The sequence below is a fragment of the Staurois parvus genome, unplaced genomic scaffold, assembly GCF_062004578.1.
Source record: "Staurois parvus isolate SC_StPar_1 unplaced genomic scaffold, SC_StPar_1.0 ptg001489l, whole genome shotgun sequence".
NCBI lineage: Eukaryota > Metazoa > Chordata > Amphibia > Anura > Ranidae > Staurois > Staurois parvus.
In genome coordinates, this window is record NW_028319285.1 from 632,197 (window position 1) to 655,718 (window position 23,522).

At 42.1% G+C, this 23,522-nt stretch overlaps 1 protein-coding gene across 1 annotated transcript in view; it reads right to left on the reverse strand.

The window, feature by feature from the left end:
- Positions 1 to 23,522, reverse strand: part of LOXHD1 (lipoxygenase homology PLAT domains 1) — a 296,932-nt gene that overhangs the window by 35,571 nt on the left and 237,839 nt on the right. The window contains exons 35-37 of the mRNA XM_089662524.1: positions 20,488 to 20,605; positions 15,323 to 15,500; positions 14,869 to 15,054 (exon numbers count right to left, since the gene is read on the reverse strand). Of these exons, the coding sequence (XP_089518650.1) occupies positions 14,869 to 15,054; positions 15,323 to 15,500; positions 20,488 to 20,605 (482 nt within the window). The remainder of the gene's footprint in view (positions 1 to 14,868; positions 15,055 to 15,322; positions 15,501 to 20,487; positions 20,606 to 23,522) is intronic.

Consider the following 23,522-nt stretch of genomic DNA (forward strand, 5'->3'; position numbering starts at 1 on the left):
AGGGTGATCTGTCCTAATATTGGGGTGAGGCTTGTTGCTTAAAGCCATGTGGCTGCATCCCATCGTTCTATTGTGTGTCTTACTTGGGAGAAAACTATTATGGGATGTATGTGTTTATGTGTATTGGCTTGGTGGGGGGTGTCTCCAGCAGCCCTCCCTCCTGATGGGACTATCTGTTGGTGTGTCTCTTGTTACTATATGTTGATTGCCCTGCCCTGTATCATTATGCAGGGAGGGGGGTTGTTCCCTTGAATGTATATATCTTATATCTGTGTTAAAATAAAGTAGTTTATATCCGGATTTACTTCAAGACTGGTGGCGTCTAGTCTTGTATGGTCTGCTGTGGTGTCTGTGTTCGGTGTTCGGACGGGGAAGAGGTAGTCTAACGGAAGTACCCAAGTGCAGACTGGGCTCGGTTCCATTACACTCTATTTTGCTCTCCCCCACATACTGTATGTATCAACATGTATGCTCAACAATGTCTATAAGAAATACAAGATACAAGACCTGCTTGATGGTTTTGGGTCTTGCCTGGCATCCTCATCATTACCAGTATTTTGTTTTAGTTCTTCTGTGCTAGTTTATGCTAGTGTTAGCCCTCTGTAGAGTGATTTGTAAAGGATCACCTTAAAGAAGGCATTTGATAGAAGGCAAGGAGGCCTTATGAGGTTTCAACCCCTACAAACCCACACCACCACGTGGTCTAATTCCATGAATCGTGTGCACTCAGCAGATGCTACTGTCTGTCGAGTGCAATGAGGGATAATTCATGCTGCCATCACAAAGAAAAGTATCACAGCAACTTTGCACCTCCATCTGCTGCCTTTGCAGGTTAAAAGGGAATGGCTGGGGGGGGCAATGAAAATGTGGCTCAACCATGTGTTTTTACTGCGCCTCTCAACCATAACTGTAAATGAGCACTCAGTGAAGATTTGCTATTTTATTGCGAACTTTTGGAAATGTTATTTGCTCCTAAGGATTACACTGAAAATGTACCTTTTTGTCTTGAATTTCACCTGAAAAACAGCAGTGTACTTCCTGTGCCAAGGCAGACCTGAGCTTTACATCATCTAAGGCCGGGGTCTCCAAACGTTCCAAACAATGGACAAGTTTACAGTCCTTCAGACGTTAGGCTTGCCAGACTGTGGCCAATGGGAGTAGAAAACAATATTCTGGCATCAGTGAGAGTAAAGTATGCCCTGTGTTTGTTATTGGGTTGGGGGGGGGGGTATTGCCCCATCATTGGAATCAGTGGAAGAACCAATGCTCCATTGTTGGTGTCAGTGGAAGAAGCAATGCTCTATTGTTGGTGTCAGTGGAAGAAGCAATGCTTCTTCGTTGGTGTCAGTGGAAGAAGCAATGCTCCTTCGTTGGTGTCAGTGGAAGAAGCCATGCCCCATCATTGGTGTAAGTGGAAGGAGCAGCACCTAACCGTTGGTGTCAGTGGGAGGAACAGTGCCCGATCATTGTTGTCAGTGGGAGGAATAAAGCCCCATTGCTGGTATCAGTATGAGGAATAATGCCCCATTGCTGGTATCAGTATGAGGAATAATGCCCCATTGCTGGTATCAGTATGAGGAATAATGCACCATTATTGGTATCAGTGTGAGGAATTGTACCCCATTATTGGTGTCACTGGGAGTAATAATGCCCCATCATTGGTGTCAGTGGGAGGAATAGTACCCCAAGGGCCAGATAAAGGCAAGCAAAGGCACTGCTGCCTCTGACTGTTAGTCTCATCAGATTTACAGTGAGATTTGGTGATGTCTGTTCTGTGCTGTTCATTGTAATCCTTGCTGCAATCTCCAAGTCTGTCTGGTTGAATCTTACACAGAGGTAAGGGCCCTCACCTACCCCGTGATAGTGCTCCCGTGTGATGACTGGCCGCTCAGCACTGCATGGTGGGAGAACAGCAGCGAGTCACACGCTCCCCATACCCAGAAGCACTGGATATTTCACTTCCCTTGAGCAGATGAACTGGGAGAGCGCCGGAGCCTTAGTATGAACAGCGAGGTTAGGTGGACTATTAGGTGAACCTGTTACTTTGCACTCAATGGGCAATTTACAGGTCCACTTTAACGTCCCATTCACACTAGGAACTGCTTGTGAATCGCAGAGGAACGATGTGTGACTCACGTGTAGTTCTGTGCAGTGTAATATCAGCCCCATTCGTTTTGAATGGGCTGAAATCGCAATCCACTACACCAGAAGTAGTGCATACACTACTTTTTGAAACGCACCGCAATCGGTGCAGGCAAGCACACTATTTGTGACCTGCGTTTGGGGTGTTGTTAATTTTGCACTGACGCGCGCAGCAGATCTCAAGGCCAGTGCAATTCAAATGCGGTACAGGAAGCCGCACGGGAATGCAGCTTTCCCGCACTGCATTTTAATGTCAACGGGCCCTAAAGATGAACACCAGGTAGATATAGAAGACACAAATTAGTGCATGCAGCCCAGTATTGAGTAATATATACTTACATTTCTGAATTGTTAATGGAAGCAGTGTAGTTTTTTTTAAATACACGGCTTGTACCTAAATTTGACTTACTATCTGCCTCTTGACATTTCTTGTACTCCAGAGCTAAAGATGGGGGGGGGAGCAGCACAGGGAGCCAATCAGATGCACTTCAGTGCACATGTGCTAACAAGGGATATGCTTATAGGAGGATAGAGCAGAGTGGCAGAGAGATGAGCTAATCCTTTCACTGCCCAGTCACAGACTAAGGAACTTGTAAGTGTTAAAACAGAAAAACAAACAAGTATTCTGCCCTACCAGACAAGGTTGTGATGTGTTAATACCAGGACTGGATGGACAGAGATACAAATCTTTGGGTAGATATCAGCACTATATATGTACCTGTGAGAAAAAAGGAAAGAGAGAGAGAGAGAGAAAGAAAAAAGGAAAGAAAGAGAGAGAAAAAAGGAAAGAGAGAGAGAGAGAAAAGGAAAGAAAGAGAGAGAGAGAGGGAGAGAGAGGGAGGGAGAGAGAGAAGGAGAAGGAGAGAGAGAGGGGGGGGGGGAGAAAGAGAGAGCGAGAGAGAAGGGGAAAGAAAGAAAGAGAGAGAAAGAAAAAAGGAAAGAAAGAAAGAAGGAAAGAAAGAGAGAGAGAGAAAAAAGAAAGAAAGGGAGAGAAAGAAAAAAGGAAAGAAAGAGAGAGAAAGAAAAAGGAAAGAAAGAAAGAGAGAGAGAGAGAGAGAAAGGAAAGAAAGAAAGAGAGCGAAAAAAGGAAAGGAAGGAAGAGAGAGAGAAAGAAAGAGAGAGAGAGAAAGAAAAAGGGAAAGAAAGAGAGAGAGAAAAGGAAAGAAAGAGAGAGAAAGAAAAAAGGAAAGAAACAGAGAGAAAGAAGGAAAGAAAGAGAGAAGGAAAGAAAGAAAGAGAGAGAAAGAAAAAAGGAAAGAAAGAAAGAAAGAGAGAGAAAAAGGAAAGAAAGAAAGAGAGAGAGAGAAAAGGAAAGAAAGAGAGAGAAAGAAAAAAAAGGAAAGAAAGAGAGAGAAAGAGAAAAAAAAGGAAAGAAAGAGAGAGAAAGGAAAAAAAAAGGAAAGAAAGAGAGAGAAAGGAAAAAAAAAGGAAAGAGAGAGAGAAAGAGAAAAAAAAGGAAAGAAAGAGAGAGAGAGAAAAAAAAGGAAAGAAAGAGAGAGAGAGAAAAAAAAGGGAAGAGAGAGAGAAAGAGAAAAAAAGGAAAGAGAGAGAGAAAGAAAAAAAAGGAAAGAGAGAGAGAGAGAGCGAGAGAAAAAAGGAAAGAAAGAGAGAGAAAAGAAAGAGAGAAAAAGAAAAGGAAAAAGAACAAAAAAGAAAGAAAGAATGAATGAAAAAGAGAAAAAGAAAGGAAGAAAAGAGTAAAAAAGAAAGAGAAAGAAAGAAAAAAAGAAAGAAAGAAGGAAAGAAAAGAAAAAAAAGAGAGAAATATTTTCATCAGTGTATTTATCGATTTGAGTTCAGCTTTAAAAAAAAAAAAAATTAGAAATGCTTTTTACATAATTTTTATGGTTAAAACAAAAAAATGAATAAGTAAAACTGATATGAATATTCTCCCTTTAATTTCTTAATATTTTCCCCTTAATTTCCTGCCATTGTTCACGGTGCAGCCAGACACCATATGTAAATCAGCCCTATCCCTGGGGACATTCAGAGGATAACAAGTCTTTATATTATCTCCTGTGTCAGGCTTATCACATAGACACACTCGGACTGGAGAAACTCCCTAAATCCCAGCACAGAACAGAGAGTGCAGATAAAGACGCTCTCTCTTCAGCTTATTCACATCATTTCACTCTGTGCAGAACACACCGCCCTATTCAGCGCAGTGCCACATCAGTGATTTACATTGAATTTCTGTGTAAAGCAGACTGTAGAGTGCACCAAGAATGCTGGCAGGGCCTTATGTCAAGTTTGGTCAACTGCCAACTCATTGGAACTACTGACGGTCCCCTTATCCTGAAACCACACAATAGACACAGAGGGGGACAGAAATGATCATGTAGACTTTTCTGTCCAACGTATGCCTCTAGTGTCATGCCTGAGCTCGGGTACACTGCCACAAGAGGGTATATGCTCAAAATTCTATTTTAGCCTGTTGGTGACCACAGTCTGTCAATAATGGCTCCCCTTGCCATGAGAATGTTAGGGTTACCGCTGAGAACTGCCACTGATAGCTGCAGGTGCCAAACCAACCATAAGGAACCAATCAAAGTGGTTGTGAACCTCTGAAATAAAAAAAATGAGCAGAGCATATCATTCTATAGTGTGTACTAGCCTCAATCTCAAGCACAAAGTGAGATTTCTGTCTCCTCCCTCTTCCCTCTGAAATATGCATGAGTCACTTCCGACAAGTTATCAGGACACCACAGACTCTCTGGAGATGGGCCTTCTCCTCTCTCTAGCACACAGCAGGTGATTGACAGCCTCAGCTATGTATGAGAATGTGTAGAGGGGGATGCAGGGCTGATGCAATCATAAAGTGGCTTAAGCAGCCGCCTTGGTTTATTTGCTTTAACCACTTGCCCTCCTGAGGATTTACCCCCCTTAATGACCAGGCCTCTTTTTGCAACTCGGCACTGCACTAATTCAACTGATAATTGCGCGGTCATGCAATGCTGCACCCAAACGAAATTTACGTCCTTTTTTTCACACAAATAGAGCTTTCTTTTGGTGGTATTTGATCACCTGTGCGCTTTTTATTTTTCACGCTATAAACAAAAAAAGGCCAAAAATTTTGAAGAAAAACAATATTTTTTACTTTCAGCTATAAAAAATATATAGTAAACTCAAAGTTGGTTATAAATTTAGGCCAAAATGTATTCCGCTCCATGTTTTTGGTAAAAAAAATCCCAATAAGTGTATATTGATTGCTTTGTGTGGAAGTTATAGCGTCTACAAACTATGGTATAGATACTGTAATTTATGCCTTTTTTCTGCTATACAGCGCTGCGCTAGTTTAACGGACAATTGCGCGGTCATGCAATACGGTACATAAATGAAATTTACATCCTTTCTTTCCCCACAAATTGAGCTTTCTTTCGGTGGTATTTGATCGCCTGTGCGGTTTTTATTTTTTGCGCTATAAAAAAAAAGGCTGACAATTTTGAGGAAAAAAAAACAATATTTTGGACTTTTTGCTATAAAACATGTCCAGTAAAAAAAAAATGCAAAAATCTAATTTAGTCATAAATTTCTGCCAAAATGCATTCTGCGACATGTCTTTGCTAAACAAAATCCCAATACATGTAAATTAATTGGTTTACGTGAAAGTTATAGCGTTTACAAAGGGCGGGAAAGATACTGGAATTTTTAATTTTTATTTATACTAATAATGGCGCCGATCAGCGACATATGGCGGCAACCAGCGACTTATGGCAGGACTGCGGGACAGCGGCGGACATTTTGACACTGGGGGGGGAACTGACTTGGGGTCACTGACATCCTCAGTGACACCAATACAGTGATCAGTGAAAAAAAAACCACTGAAACTGTACTAATGTCACTGGGGAGGAAGGGGTTAACATTTTTAGAATTTGCAGTGTAAGGGGAGAGTTTTACTGAGGGGCGGGGGTGTGTACTGGACGGGGGGGGGGAGGGAGGGGGGAGCTGATCGAGGGAGAGAAACTCTGCAGTTTCTCACAAGCTGTCAGAAAACTGACACAGAACAGGGCTGTGTGTAAACAATGCAGCCCTGCTCTGTGTTAGCAATCACCGGCAATCGTGGGATACCGGCCGGTAAAAACCGGCCGTGACCCGTCGGCTGACACCCGCTGCTGACACCCGCGGGACAGGTAGGGCGGGCGCGCGCCCCCTACCTGTTTTGAAGGCAGCCGTTTTAAAACGTGCTTTTGCCTACGAGCGCCGCCCTGCCACCGTTTATATGCGGTGGCTGGGCGGCAAGTGGTTAACGAACATATTGGGAATATTTGGAAGGGTTTTAAATGGCATAGTGTTTCGCGACATTATGCCCTTTTCCATAATAAGAACCCTGAAGGAACTACCTTCCTTGTCATAGATAAATATAACCTTCATTGGAGAGGTGGTAATGTCAAAAGAGAGATATCTCATTCTGAGGTGGATATATGACCTTAAGACCTAGGCACCATACAGCTTGAATATCAATTGGGACATTAACTGTTTTATTAACAAGAATTAAGGCATTGTTAATTATGTATAATGTGTTTATTTTTCTTTTCTTTTTTTGATGTATTGCAGAGACGGCCGGCTGTTTTTTTTTTTTAGGTCATTTTATTTTTATTTTCATTTTATTCCATTTTTATTTCATTTTAATTATTAATTAATTATATTCCTTTTTAATTGAAAATGTAAACATTTTTTTGTGGGTGTAATTACACCATCTACCCTTTGGGGGCATTTTTATGGCTTAATAGTTTTAATTTCAACTATGGTGATCACCTCTAGGGGGTTGAGACATCTAATATTTATACTGTTTTGAATATATTTCTCTGATTACCAGCAGTAGGCAGTGCAATAAAGATGGTGTATTGGGATCCCTATATTATTGTTCTTTTTCATGATCTTCGTGTCTTAGTTTCTCTGTGGTCCGCGTTGTTTTTGTCCATGCCATAGCAATCTTGCTGTTGCAGTGGGCGCAACCAATCACAGCCGGTCGTCTCTTTGGGATCTTCCTATATAAGTGTGGTGATGGACGTACGTCCTTAATCCCTGATGATGTCATATCTGACGAAACACATCGGGTGGAGCTAGGGCGTATGTCACCACGCATGCCCATGGGCATTTTGGAAGTGGTACATGCAGTTTTCTTGCCCTTATGGAACTCTGTTTTGGATTTTCTTTGATGTAAGTGCAATACTTTGGTTTAAATAAAATTTGCTAAGGACTTTACATTATGGAAAGCTTTTTTGTTCTGTGTACCTGCCCTCTATATGCATAATATTGATCATCCATTTGGAGTGCGGGAATGCTGTTTGACATACGGCTGGAGGCTGTGGAGGAAACTGGAGCGGTTACTATTTGAGTATGCTTGTGCCCAATTTGAAACGCACCGCAACCGGATCGAATGGTACTTTTGTGCCATGCTGTCAGGAATGGACTCGCCAATAGTGGTGGGACTCACCTGCCTTGTGGGTTGTAGTACCAGGGCTGGCCAGCAGGTGCTCTCAGCAACCAGAGGCTCACTCCTACAATGAGCCATCACCTGAAACTAATTACACAGGTGTATTTAAGGAATGGCCAGGCCTGTGTTCAGGGCCTTGGTGTTTGTTTCCCATGAGCCCCTGTACCTGCATCCTGTCTGCTTCCTGCCTGATCCTGCTTAATCCTGAGTCTGCATGAACTCTGCCTGTCCTGACCTCGGCTATTCCTGACTACGCTTCCGCCTGCTCCTTGTACCTCGCTGCCCGCACGATACCGACCCGGCCTGCCTGACTACGCTCACTTCACCCGACGATCCATCCATCCCGCACGGATCACTTCAGTAAGTCTGCCTGCCTCTTCCCATCAGACTCCGTTCCCGCACTCCCCTGCCAGTACTCTCTACCACAGCCGGACGCACTCAGGGGTCGCGACCTGGTTCCAGTCTGCACCAAGTCCATCCCCACCATCAGGGGCCCTGGTGAACAGCAGGCTGGGACTTAGACCCCACGCGCTGAGACAATCCGTGCTGTGGGCTCGGCCTGCCTGACCACTCCACCTCACCAGCCCTGACTGCCCTTGTCTGTGTACATTCTGTTATCAGTTGGTTTTGTTATATTGTGCATTTGTATTTGTGTTGTACCTTTTAATAAATTATATTGTTTACTATACCTGAAGCCTGCGTTTCCCTGTGTCAGTCCACACACTTCTGGTCATACCCGGATCCCTAACACATGCGATCCAGGGCAGGCTGGTGCAGGCAAGCACACTAATTGTGACCTGCTTTTGGGGCATTGTTAATTTATCGTTTGGCCCAGGCAAACCGTGCCTGCAGTGATCGCTGCTTTTGGGGTTGTGGTCATCGTGGAGACGTGTTGTATATATGGTGGCCATGCCTGAAACTGGTTCGTTTTTGGTCTCATGTATTTGGCCTCCTTTTCACCTTTCTCCGTCTCTCCATACGCCGGGATGCTCAGTACACTTTGCTTCATTGTCCCATACCGGGCCTCTTGGCTCATCAGCAGAAGTTGGCTTCCTATTTGTTTTTGTCGGCCACTAGAACAATTGCTCAGGCCTGGAAGATCCCATCTGTCCCTCTTCAGGGGGTGCGAGACCGTATAACCACTCTGATGCACAATGAACAGATATCGAGTATCTGTAACGACTCCCAATGGAAATTTTTTTAAAATATGGGAGCCGTGGTTGACATATGTTTTTCCCACGCTCCCCCCGGCTAGTTTGGGTTTGTGATGTTGTTCGATATTGGTGTTTTCCTTTTTCCTTCTTCTGCTGTCCTTTTTTTTTAATATATTTTTGTTTGCCTTTTGTGTGGCTAGCTGCCTTTTGGTTTGAGCTACTGTCAGTGTTATATCACTGTTTTAGTTATTTATGTGCCATTGATAGCCCCTGCGTGGGCGCACCTTTTGCTCAGTTGGTGTTAGAGCACTGTTTTCTTGGCTTTTTATCTGCCATTGATAGCCCCTGCATGGGTGTGTCTTGTTGCTCAAGTCTTGTTGAAATGTTACAAATTAATAAAAACCATTGAAATACAAAGTGATTTGTCAGCAAAATAAAACATGGATGGATGAGTGTGTTTGAATATTAACCAATTCAATACCGGGCAATTTTACCCCTTCCGGCCCAGGCCAGTTTTCAGGTTTCAGCGCTCTCACATTTTGAATGACAATTGCGCGGTCATACGACATTGTACCCAAACTAAAATTTTATCGTTTTCTTCACACAACTAGAGCTTTCTTTTGGTGGTATTTAATCATCACTGGGGTTTTTATTTTTTGCTAAATTAACAAAAAAAGACCAAAAATTTTTTAAAAAAACACATTTTTCTTTGTTTCTGTTATAAAAGTTTGCAAATAAATAATTGTTCTTCATAAATTTAGGCCGAGATGTATTCTGCTGCATGTCTTTGGTGAAAATAACCCAAATTAGGATGTATTTTTAGTTTGTAGGAAAGTTATAGAGTTCACAAACTATGGTATATATCTGAATATTGATCAATCCTGAAGTACTGACGGCCAATCTAATTTCTTGAGGTCCAAGAATGTCAGAATAGTACAGATATCCCCCAAATGACCCCTTTTTGCAGAGTAGACAGTCCGACGTACTTCATAAGAGGCATGGGGAGTTTTTTGAAGTTGTATTTTTTTTGTCATAATTTTTCGGAAAATGAAAAAATGTAAAAAATTTATTTCACTATTTTTTTTTTGTACATATTGTCACCAGTGCAGTACAGTGTCATCATATAACTGGCATGGCGGTGGTCAGGGACACTGACTGGTGACAGTATGAAAAAAAAAAAAATATATATATATATACAGTCATGGCCGAAATTGTTGGCACCCTTGATATTTTTCCTGAAAATCAAGTATTTCACACAAAAAAGGTATTGCATTAACACATGTTTTGCTATACACATGTTTATTCCCTTTGTATGTATTGGAACAAATATAAAACAGAGGCAGAAAAGCAAATATGACATAATGTCACACAAAACCCCAAAAATGGGCTGGACAAAAGTATTGGCACCCTTAACTTAATATTTGGTTGCACACCCTTTGGAAAACATAACTGAAATCAGTCGCTTCCTATAACCATCAATAAGCTTCTGACACCTCTCACCCGGAATTTTGGACCACTCTTCCTTTGCAAACAGCTCCAGGTCTCCCTTATTGGAAGGACACCTTTTCCCAACAGCAATTTTAAGATCTCTCCACAGGTGTTCAATGGGATTTAGATCTGGGCTCATTGCTGGCCACTTCAGAACTCTCCAGCGCTTCTTTGCCATCCATTTCTGAGTGCTTTTTGACGTATGTTTGGGGTCATTGTCCTGCTGGAAGACCCAGGATCTTGGACGCAAACCCAGCTTTCTGACACTGGGCCCTACAGTGCGACCCAAAATCCTTTGGTAATCCTCAGATTTCATGATGCCTTGCACACAGTCAAGGCACCCAGTGCCAGAGGCAGCAAAACAACCCCAAAACATCATTGAACCTCCACCATATTTTACCGTAGGTACTGTGTTTTGTTCTTTGTAGGCCTCATTCCGTTTTCGGTAAACAGTAGAATGATGTGCTTTACCGAAAAGCTCTATCTTGGTCTCATCTGTCCACAAGACGTTTTCCCAGAAGGCTTTTGGCTTACTCAAGTACATTTTGGCAAACTGTAGTCTTGCTTTTTTATGTCTCTGTGTCAGCAGTGGGGTCCTCCTGGGTCTCCTGCCATAGCGTTTCATTTCATTTAAATGTCGACGGATAGTTCGCGCTGACACTGATGCTCCCTGAGCCTGCAGGACAGCTTGAATGTCTTTGGAACATGTTTGGGGCTGCTTATCCACCATCCGGACTATTCTGCGTTGCAATCTTTCATCAATTTTCCTCATCCGTCCACGACCAGGGAGATTAGCTACAGTGCCATGGGTTGCAAACTTCTTGATAATGTTGCGCACTGTGGACAAAGGCAAATCTAGTTCTCTGGAGATGGACTTGTAACCTTGAGATTGTTGATATTTTGCCACAATTTTGGTTCTCAGGTCCTCAGACAGTTCTCGTCTCCTCTTTCTGTTGTCCATGCTTAGTGTGGCACAGACAGACACACAATGCAAAGGTTAAGTGAACGTCTCTCCTTTTTATCTGCTTTCAGGTGTGATTTCTATATTGCCCACACCTGTTACTTGCCCCAGGTGAGTTTACAGGAGCATCACATGCTTGTAACATTCTTATTTATCCGCAGTTGTGAAAGGGTGCCAATACTTTTGTCCAGCCCATTTTTGGAGGTTTGTGTGACATTATGTCGAATTTGCTTTCTTTCCTCCCTTTTTTTGTTTTGTCCCAATACACACAAAGGGAATAAACATGTGTATAGCAAAACATGTGTTAATGCAATACGTTTCGTGAGAAATACATGATTTCCTGGAGAAATATCAAGGGTGCCAACAATTTCGGCCATGACTGTATATACAGTATATATATATATATATATAATTTGTTTTTGTTTTTTTATTTATTACATTTTTTTTCTTTTTTTTAAGATTATTTTTTCATATTTTACTATGACCAAAGTAGTACAATGTTACCATAGTAACATTGGACTACTTTGGGGAAGTGATCAGTATTTTTTTTGTTACACAATTTGCTTATAGCAAAGAATTACTTTGCTATAAGCAAGCATTTACCTGAATGACATCAATTCATTCAGGGTTTTTTTTTTTTTTTGTTTTTTGTGCTTAGCTGTGATTTGGCCACAGCTAATCACATGACATGTGCATGTGATTAGCTGTGACCATTCACAGCTAGCCACTAGTATACAATGGATGGCATGAATGAAGCCATCCATTGTATACAACTGTCATGTGACCTGCTGTGATTGGTCACAGCAGCTCATATGGTACCGGCAACGGGGGGCCGGTACTCAGATCTGTCATCGGCCGTGTCCGAGGTACACGGCCGGTGACAGATTGCGCCGCTGCACGGCTCTGCAGGAGCGCAATCTGCGCATGTGCGGGAGGATGCCATATGGCGTCCACCCGGAACGCTGATGACATTTGCCGGCCGCCATTCAAAATGGCAAATGGTTAAAAATTTGTGCTTTTGGTTTGTGCTGCTCAGATACAGTGTAAGTGAAAGGATGGACGTTGCTCAACCAACCCCAGGAATCCAATGTTGAGGAACGCCCTCTGTTGCGTTTCACTCCGCCCATTGGGGCTTGGTCACAATGGTCACAGAGGATCTTTCCTTTTTGCTTTCCATCCATAGCTTGGTACGGCACCGTAAGGTATACTTTTCATCAGATAAAGTATAGTTCCACTTTAACAACAACTATGTAAATACATAGAAAAACTGTTGCATATACATTGCTAAATGAGAAACAGACTGATTGGTGTCGAATAAAGCCACTCATTTGCTTTATAAATGTAACATGAAGTATTATGGAGAACACTGACCACCAATCACATTATGACACTTGTACCAGTTCACTATTGTGTACATTGCCTGTAGTGCACATGGGCCCCAAGGTGGAGGGGGCCCATTGTGCAATCACTGCACATAATGGGTATTCGGTTCAGGAAGCATTTCTCACTGTAATACCATCCTATGAGCTGCATTAAGGCAAGCTACTTGCGGCTGTAGCTAAAAGTAAATCCACATATGCCGGCACTGCACCCATGCTCAGAAGGGGCCAAGTGCAGTGCCAACAATCCGCTAAACAAGTACTCACATAAAACGTATAAGTATGCCTGCCCTCACATCCAGGCTAGTGCCAGTAGATGTGCAGGTTATGTTTTTCTAAACCAGTCCCCACAAACTATTCCAAAAAATAAAAAGTATTTATCAAGCCTAATAAAACCAAGAAAGAGTATGCAGTCTCTGGTCTGAGAAATAAGGGGCTCAAGTGTTTATTGCGTGAATATCAAAGGCCTGACACTGGCATTGATTGCGTGGTTACATGCAGACAGCACCTCTAATGCAGGCCATAGACAGGGAGAAAACCGACCGATTTTTCAGCCGACAAAAAAATCGAACGATTTTCGGATCGTTAGTGGGGTAATCGGTCGCCCGTTGTTCGTGATTTTGACACTTTTTTTTTGTCAGTCATGTTGGAAAAAAAATCAGACAATTTTGTCGTTCGGCCGATTTTCGCGGCAATGATGGACAAATTGGCCGATCTTTTTACCGATTTTAAAAAATGCGCATGAGCAGTGACCAGCAAGAAGAAGGAAAAGAAGAAAAAGCAGAAATAGAATATGAATAAAAAAAAGAAAAGAAGAAATAGAATATGAATAAGAAGAAGAAAAAGAAGAAATAAAATATGAATAAGAAGAAATAGAATATGAATAAGAAGAAGAAAAAAAAAAGAATTTCAGTCCGATATTATATTTGACATTTAAAAGTATAGCAACATTGTATCTATTTGTATCCAAATAGAAACATCTGTATCCGAAATGGATAAAAATAGATACAATCTTGCAACTTTTCTTCTTATTATTCATATTCTATTTCTTCTTTTTCTTCGTCATATTCATATTCTATTTCTTCTTCTTATTCATATTCTATTTCTTCTTTTTCTTCGTCATATTCATATTCTATTTCTTCTTCTTATTCATATTCTATTTCTTCTTCTTCTTAATCATATTCTATTTCTTATTTTCTTCTCTTATTCATATTCTATTTCTGCTTCTTATTCTATTTCTTCTTTTTCCTTCTTATTCATATTCTATTTCTTCTTCTTCTTAATCATATTCTATTTCTTCTTTTCCTTCTCTTATTCATATTCTATTTCTGCTTCTTATTCTATTTCTTCTTTTCTTCTTCTTATTCATATTCTATTTCTTCTTTTCTTCTCTTATTCATATTCTATTTCTGCTTCTTATTCTATTTCTTCTTTTTCTTCTTCTTATTCATATTCTATTTCTTCTTCTTTCTTATTCATATTCTTTTTCTTCTGTCAAATATAATAGCCGAGCTCTCTGCAGGGACACCGCTATTATATTTGCCGTCCCTAGACGGGACAAAAATCAGACTTTTTGAATGACCGTTTTTTTCATTTTTCTAAAAAAAAAACATCCGGTTTTCTCCTCGTCTATGGCCTGCATAACTGAGACTGTACACAGATGGATGGCACACCCTCAACACTCCTACTCTCCAGACCAGTGGCTGTCTACCAGTGAGCCATGACTTCATGTATGCTCTGGCCACTACTACTGTCACACTGTGGTCCAACATGCCCACTCTCCAACCCATCTGTCCAAAGTTGACACACAAATCCCACCATGCATACACAAATACCTTCTAGCTGCTGGAAGCAAGTGATTGACCATGCACGTACACTGCACACTCAAAGCCTACCATGAGCAACTGGTGCAAGGGGGCGGATAATGCCCATTGTACAGCAGCGGGGGAGGGGGATGCAGTTCTGCGTCCTTGCTCTAGGCACTGCACGAGCCTGTCCTGGAACTGAATATACTGCTGTGATGTGGTAGGAGCAAATCTGACATCCAGGGAGGGAACTAGCCACCCACAGAGTGGCAGGTCCAGTACACCGTTGTGTGAAAAGCTCACAGTGTGCAGTATAATCAAAATTAGCAATTTTAGTACAGGAGAGGAGCTTGTAAAACTGTGCAATATTGAGACCAGCTTTTTAGAATTCTGGATTCACCTTGGAGTTCTGCAACCTTAATAAATGCTCTCTACCTGCAACCTCATGTATTCCAACAGCTATGGCTAACATGCGCGCCCCGCAGCGATAATCATCACTTACCAGAGTTGTCATGCCATACGCGCACTTTGCAGAGGTCGCCCAGGCTTAGCATATCCGGAAAGCGGAAAGAGTCCATCTGATTTTTCTCAAACTTGTTGTTGTTATTCGACTGCTTCAACGCAAGTGTCCCGCTGTCGCCATTCTCTCCAAAGATTATCATGCAAACGTTGGCATCAGTACCGCCACCTATTATATAAAAAAAAAAAAAAGAGAGTCTTCATCTTCTTATTATATAATAGACCAACACATTGGCTGGAAATAAATATTGTATAGTCCGTTTCTAATTATAAAAGGCTGATATTTTGCACTTTTTCAGTACAGGGACTATCCATTTCGGCATCTTTACAAATGTAGAAATGTTGCCAATTTTCATACATAAGGTCTATGAGGTTCCAGCTAATGGTGAGCAATATCTTGCCTCATTTACACCAAAATCAACTAATCGCATACATACCTGATACGTCACTAGTCTTCACTTGTATGGTGTATGTGGTGGTATCAACCATCTCCTCTTCATCCACTACCGCCGCCATCTCAACGGAGAGTTGCCTCTTCTCACCTTTGGTCTTTGACAGCCAGTCGCCATAGGTAAACGTCGTCTCTTCCTCATTACTCATGTTTTTCAGTATAATCTGCTCAGACCATATGATATATGTCAGAAGGTTACAGCCACATTGTGAGAAGATCCACCAGATAATGAGTATCTTTTAAAGAGCACCTGTAATATCTCAGTATGTTTAGCAATGCACAGGGGAGGTAGACATTGAACTTGGTTCTTCCAATAAGCAGAACTAAATCTAAATGACAGAAATAAACATTGTTCCCTTCAAATAATTCCCCAATTGCACCTAAACACTTTTCCCCCCAAAAAGTGTATCATCCAAATAAATATATAAAGTGCTAATATACTAAATAACACTAATAAATAAATAAATAATACTGTCCAAAAAAAAATCCTATAATACAATCATTTGTAAATAAAAAAAAAAGTTTTAGATTTAGTTCTAAATAAATATATAAAGTGCTAATATACTAAATAACACAAATAAATAAATAATACTGTCCAAAAAAAATGTCCACAATAAAATAAAATATAAGGTATAAAATAAATAAAATAAAATAAACAAAAGTCCTCCAAGTAGACAATCCACAAAATGACTTCCAGCAGGATGTGAATCCAATGATTTACGGAGATCGTACCTCAAAGAAAGAGAGAACTCACATAGTGTGATACCATAGATACACATAAAGTATTATCAACATCACTGTTGGAGGACTTTTGTTTATTTTATTTTATTTATTTTATACCTTATATTTTATTTTATTGTGGACATTTTTTTTTGGACAGTATTATTTATTTATTTGTGTTATTTAGTATATTAGCACTTTATATATTTATTTAGAACTAAATCTAAAAAATTTTTTTTTTTGTTTACAAACGATTTTATTAAAGGTTAAACAACAGTAACAGTATATCCACTTGAAGAACAAAACAGCTCAAGAAAAAGGCACATACGTGAGAAACAGTAGAATGAGATACAAGCATAAAAAAGATAAATGCACGTACATGAATGAGGAAGTTAGTAAGAAATACAAAACAACCAAGCTGTTAACAAAGATTCCAAACACAACGAGCCATGATAGACCATCAGTCAGACAATAAATGCCGATGTGTTTTCCAACCATCCCATTTTCTGTTGAACAAGTGCATCTAGCAGTGTATAGTGGATACGTTCCATGGGCATAACCATGTCAACTCTCCAAAAAACAGAGGCCAAAGGAACAGTCGGTGACTTCCAGTGAAGGGCAATAGCCCATAAGGATGAGACACAAATCGTGTGGATTAGCCTCATCTCGTTGACAGGAACACCAGGAATAGGAGCTCCCAATAAACAAATTTGTATAAATTTGTATAGACTTCCGCCAGGGCAGAAGCCAACACCGAGATTCTATTCCAGATCAAGGAGAGACTAGGACAAGCCCAAAACACATGCACATGGTTTCCAGCAAGACCACAACCCATGAAGCAGAGGTTCAGTGTATCTGAACCCAGAAAAGAATATTAGTATTTTGATCTTTCCAGTCCTTCGATATGGTGGCTGCATTTGTTTTTTTTTAGTCTTTTTTACACTAATTCTGGTAATTCTGTCAGGAATGGATTCACCACTGGTGGTGGGACTCACCTGCCATGTGGGCTGCAGTACCAGGGCTGGCCAGCGGGTGCTCTCAGCAACCAGAAGCTCACTCCTGCAGTCAGCCATCAGCTGAAGCTGATTGCAGGAGGTGTATTTAAGCAGGACCAGGCCTGTGATCAGGGCCTTGGTGTATTGTTTCCCATGAGCCCCTGTACCTGGTATCCTGTGTTCCTGCCTATCTGCCTAGTTGCTGACCCTGCTTTGATCCTGACCTCTGCTGACCGTCTCCTGTTGAAACCCTGCTTGCCTGACCATCCTTCTGCCTGATCCTCTGTAGCGCGCTGCCCGTGAGTTACTGAACCCGGCTTGTGACCCTGACTATTCTCTGCCTGCTCCTCCGGTACCTCACTGCCCGCACGTTGCTGACCTGGCCTGCCTGACTACGCCTGACGCTACCCAGTCAATCCATCCATCCCGCACGGATCCAGTCACTACTGTCTAAACTTGCCAGCCCCTTCACATCAGGCTTTCCCCCGGTACATACCCTCGGCGGACCCCTCTACCACAGTTGGGTGCACTCAGGGGCCGCGACCTGGTCTCAGTCCTGCGCCAAGTCCATCCCCACCATCAGGGGCTCTGGTGAAAAGGCAGACTGGGGCTTAGACTCCGCGCCCTGGGGAATCTTGTTCTGTGGGTCACTAGAGATCCCGCCGGGCGGTGCCTGACTGTACCTTACGGCCCGCCTGACCATTCCACCTCTCCAGCCCTGACTACGCCTGTGTTCCTGAAGCCTGCTACTTTCCTGTGTCAGTCCACACATTTCTGGTCACACCCGGATCCCTAACAACACCACACTTCCCATCCAAAGGTGACAACGCTCATTCACTATGGAGAAACCTATAGCTGTCACTCAGGTTGCTCCTATTATTTTAACTACTAATACAGTAGGTCTTTTTCTCTTCATCTTTATTACTTGGGGGAAGGTCAGCAAGAAGTTTTCAGAATATAGCATGCAAGATAGATAAGACTGTGCTTTCAGTTCAGGCCACAGGAAATTACACTGATTTTTTTGCAACATCAGTTTTTTTCTGGTACTTACTATAAATGTTCTAAGGCTGAAAAATGAAAATAATACAGCCACCACATTTAAGGGACTAAGACTAAAGACTAAGACTAAATACATACAACAAGCAATATAAAACAAACTAAAAAAGTTGTACCATCAATATTCAAAAATCTTCCTATGTTATCTACCATCAGGTGAGTAACGGCGCACAAAAAGAAGTCCACCGTTAAGTGTCCTCCCACACATGAAAGTAAAAGTCCTCTACAGTAGACTTCAACTTCAGGTATCCCACTTAAATCACCGCAGTGTCATCCGTGAGACTTCCTCAGAGGAAGTCTTGATAACGAAACGCGTCAGTGTGTTAGGGATCTGGGTATGACCAGAAATGTGTGGGAACACAGGCATAGTCAGGGCTGGAGAGGTGGAATGGTCAGGCAGGCCGTTAGGTACTGTACAGGGCGCGGGGTCTAAGTCCCAATCTGCTTATTCACCAGGGCCCCTGATGGTGGGGATGGACTTGGAGCAGACTGAGACCAGGTCGCGACCCCTGAGTACGTCCGGCAATGGTAAATGGCATCATCAGAGGTGTGTGGGGAAAGGAGCCTGACGTGAAGAGGCTGGCAGACCTGGTAACAGGGACAGATCCATGCGGAATGAATGGATGGATCGTCTAGGTAGCGTCAGGCGTAGTCAGGCAGGCCAGGTCAGAAACGTGCAGGCAGCGAGGTACCGGAGGAGCAGGCAGAGAATAGTCAGGGTCACAAGCCGGGTTCAGTAACTCACGGGCAGCGCGGTACAGAGGATCAGGCAGAAGGATGGTAAGGCAAGCCAGGGGTTAAACAGGAGACGGTCAGCAGAGGTCAGGATCAAAGCAGGGTCAGCAACTAGGCAGATAGGCAGGAGCACAGGATACCAAGTACAGGGGCTCATGGGAAACAATACACCAAGGCACTGACTGCAGGTCTGGTCATTCCTTAAATACACCTCCTGCAATCAGCCTCAGGTGATGGCTGATTGCAGGAGTGAGCTTCTGGTTGCTGAGAGCAACCCTGGTACTGCAGCCCACACAGCAGGTGAGTCCCACCACCAGTGGTGAATCCATTCCTGACACAGTGTATGACCATACGTAACATCAGTATCTGGAAGTGACGACGGTCCGTTAGCCAGAGGTGATGCAGCAGGCTGCACACAGAAGTGCGGTGAGATGCCAATCATATCCACCATGCGGTTTAATGTTGTTTTTTGGATGATTTATGTATGTGAAAAGGGCAATCTTATATACACTTGTAAGTACATTTTAATGGGGGTTTTGGTGATTTAATTTGGTGATCCTGAAACAGGATTACGCTATGTGGCTCATTTGTCTTTCCCCCTTGGAGTTTTAGTGACCGGATCAAATAATTGAGCGGATGTCATACCAAGGATCCCGTGACCATTGGGCAATTATGTGTCCATGAAACAGGATTACGCTATGTGGCTCGTTTGTCTTTCCGCCTTGTGAGTTTTAGTGACTGGATCAAATCATTGAGCAGATATAATACCAAGGATCACATGGCCATTGGGAAATTATGTGTCCATGCCAAACAATTTACTATTTTTGGTCAGTAGGGTGTCTGGAGGGAAGAGTAGCTCACAGATGACACTTTGGTGATTTAAGTGGAATACCTGAAATTGAAGTCTACCCTAAAGGACTTTTACCTATATGTGTGGGAGGACATTTATTGGTGGAATTCTTTTTGTGCACCTTTACTCACCTGGTGGTGGATAACATAAGAAGATTTTTGAATATTGATGGTCCAACTTTTTTAACGTGTTTTATTGATTGTTGTATTTATTTAGGCTTAGGTATGAGACCGCTGTCTTGTGAGAAATTGCTTAATGCTATATACTCTTACTATACATCTTATATCTTAAGATATCTTTATTTTATATCATAAATTAAGACAGCAGCCTATTGTGTTTCTAATTTTCACCACCTATCCAAAAGAGCATAGTTCTATTCATAGAGTAACCACATTGTTTATATTACATTTTCTGCTTTTGGGTTTAGATGTCCTTTTTAAGTTTTGAACAGAATGGGGAAAGGTTAGAATATAGGCAGCAAATGAGGGGAAATCTCCACTTCCCTGCTCCCACCCTACATGCTTCCTTCTGCAGTACTTTTACTGTAGGTATGAGGAAGCATGTACTCACCTCTTGCTCCCACGTGACAGTCTCTGTGCTTGCCAATTGACTGTTTGGGCACCAGCGCTGTCACATGGGGGGTCAGGAAAAGTCCCTGAGTAATCTTTGATTGGGATCCACTTGGACCTTACACAAGGCGTCCTACTCCCAGAGAAGTAAATGGAAGGAAAGTATTAGCAGTTGCAGAGGTTGGTAGAGGGAAATGCAAGAAGCATAAAAACACCTATGTGTTACCTTTTCAAGAAACCACTCAGGACGACTTCCTTTCCCATCTATCCAGACCCTCATCTTCTTGAAAGGTGCAATATCAGCAATTTCCATCACAAATGTGTCTCTTTGACCTCTCTCAAACCTGAAAGTGACATGGACAGAGATGTTTAAGGAACATCTAGGCTAGGCTGCCAGGTTGTACACTTGATCATTATCTATCATGTCCCTAGAAAATATTAAAACAGAGAGTTTGTGCTTTGCTCCATTTTGCAATTTGTCTTTTTTACTGGAAATTTAATTGATGAAAAATATTTTTTATGACATATAGTAAGCCAGAAAAAAAGCTTGTGATTTGCCTTTACTGATCTGGTCTTTAGAAGTTCTGGCTCTGAGAATTTCATTTTGATCTAGACTTCATTATCTAGTGCCCCATGGACCGGGGACAAGAACTCAGCCAACCTGCGGCATGGAAAAACCATCGGCAGCTTTCATAATTCTTGTATCTCCTGTATACACATAACATTAAGAATCTATTTTCTACAGTTATAGATTCTACAAAAATTATTAAGTGTATTCCTGCTGGAACTATATTATAGAAAAACTCCAGCCATGCTATATTTTTAGATAGTTAAATTTGTCTAGCTTGGACCAATGTAACTATGTATATACAATACTTGGCTGATGCCCTGGAAGCTGTAAATCTCTGAAGTATACACCAATACTGTAGTGATCTCCCCTTGCTTTCGGGGCCCATGCTGAGTCTCTGGCCTGAAGCAATGTGAGCACAAGCTGGACCAATGTAACTATGTAACACTATACTATGCCTAGAATTCATCTCTAAGTACCAGAATCTATCTTTATACCAGGCTCCTGTAATTCCTTACCCAGCAGAGAGATGGGCAACACTGGGAGCTCTACTGGCACTATGCTTGCCATCTTAATCTGAGAGTTCCTTGCGAGAAGGGGAAAAAAGGAGGCTCAAGACCAGTCGCTCATTACAATTCTGTACCTACGCCCAACCCTAGCAGCACTAGGGTCATCAGTGCCTGCATGGGTTTCCTTCGGGTACTCCAGTTTCTTCCCACACTCTAAAGACATGCTGGTAGGTAAATTGGCTCCTGTCCAAATTGACCCCAGTATGTGTATGTATGAATGTGAGTTATGCAGGCCATAGATGGGTCGAAAATGGGCCGATTTTTCGGCCGAAAATAAAATCGGCCAATTTTCGGATCGTTAGTGGGTTAATAGGTTGGCCGTTTTTCGGTATTTTGGCAGATTTTTTTTATCGGTAAAGTTGGAAAAAGATCGGCCGATTTTGCCGATTGGACGATTTTCGCAGCAATTATGGGCAAATCGGCCGATCTTTTTACCAATAAAAAATCTGCGCTTGAGCAGTGACCTGCAAGAGGAAGACAAAAAGAAGAAAGAAGAAGAAGAGGATGAAGAAGAAGAAGAAGAGGATGAAGAAGAAGAAGAGAATGAAGAAGAAGAGGAAGAAGAGGAAGAAGAAGAAGATGAAGAAGAAGAAGAGGATGAAGAAGAAAAAGAGGATGAAGAAGAAAAAGAGGATGAAGAAGAGGATGAAGAAGAAGAAGAATTCCAGTCCAGCAAAAAGTGTCACTGCAGAGAGCTCCGCTATTTCTTTGACAGTTCCTTGACATTTATAGCAGCTGCAACAATGTATCTGTTTCCGAATAAAAACATCTGTATCCGAAATGGATACAAATAGATACAATGATGCAGCCGCTATAAATGTCAAAGAACTGTCAAAGAAATAGCGGAGCTCTCTGCAGAGACACTTTTTGCCGGCTGTAGACGGGATGAAAATCGGCCGATTTTTTTTTTACCGTTCCTGGTAACCTCGGCCGATTGAACAACCGGTTTTTTGGTTTTTTAAAGAAAAATCAGCCAGTTTTCTCCCCATCTATGGCCTGCATTAGGGACTTTACATGGTGAGGTTATTGAGGGCAGGGACTGATGTGAATGTACAATATCTACTCACTTGGGCTACTGAATCTCTTAGATGAAATATGAAATATCTACTCACCGGCCACTTTATTAGGTGAACCTGTTCAATTGCTTGGTAACACCAATTGTTAATCAGCCAATCACATGGCAGCAACTCAATGCATTTAGACATCTAGACATGGTGAAGACAACTTTCTGAAATTCAAACCGAACATCAAAATGGGGAAGAAAGGAGATTTAGGTGACTTTGAATGTGGCATGGTTGTTGGTGCCAGAAGGGCTGGTCTGAGTATTTAAAAAACTGCTGATCTACTGGGTTTTTAACTTGGAAAATATCCAGTGAGTGGCAGTTGTGTCGACGAAAATGCCTTGTTGAGGTCAGAGGAGAATGGGCAGGCTGGTTGCTGCGACATTCACATGGTAGGGTCAGATTTTGGCGTAAACAACATGAAAGCATGGATCCATCCTGCCTTGTATCAACGGTTCAGGTTGCTGGTGGTGGTGCATTGGTCTGGGGGATATTTTCTTGGAACTATCAAAGTGTACCTAATAAAGTGGCCGGTGAGCGTATATGTAAAGTGCTACATAAAACGACGCGCTATACAAGTACCTATACCTACAGTATAATAATGGTCTAGAAATTATTTTTTTTGAAAATGCCTCCTGAAGGTCATTGAATTCTTCTTGCCCCCACACTGCAGTGCTCTGTGCTGACATAGCTGAGTAACTGCCACACCCCTCAGCACAAGTGTCGACAAACTTGTACTGCAAGGAAGGAGATAGGACATGTCTGACCAGTTCTGTTACCGTTTCTTCATCATTAGCACAGTTATTCTTCCTGGCCTACCTTCATCAGCTCTGCATTACTTCCAGAAGCACTGGGGGTAATCCAACAGCCTTGATGGATACAAACCGCATCCTGTCTGACACTTCCCAGGCACCAAAAAAACTTGGGTGGGCAGCTGAGCCAGGAAAAGTCACAAGCATATCATTCTGTAGCAGCAGACAAAAAACAAAGACACGATCCCCCTTCCCAATAGTCTTGTCTTCTTTGTAGCTCCTCAGCCTGCAGCTGCTTCAACAGTGACATG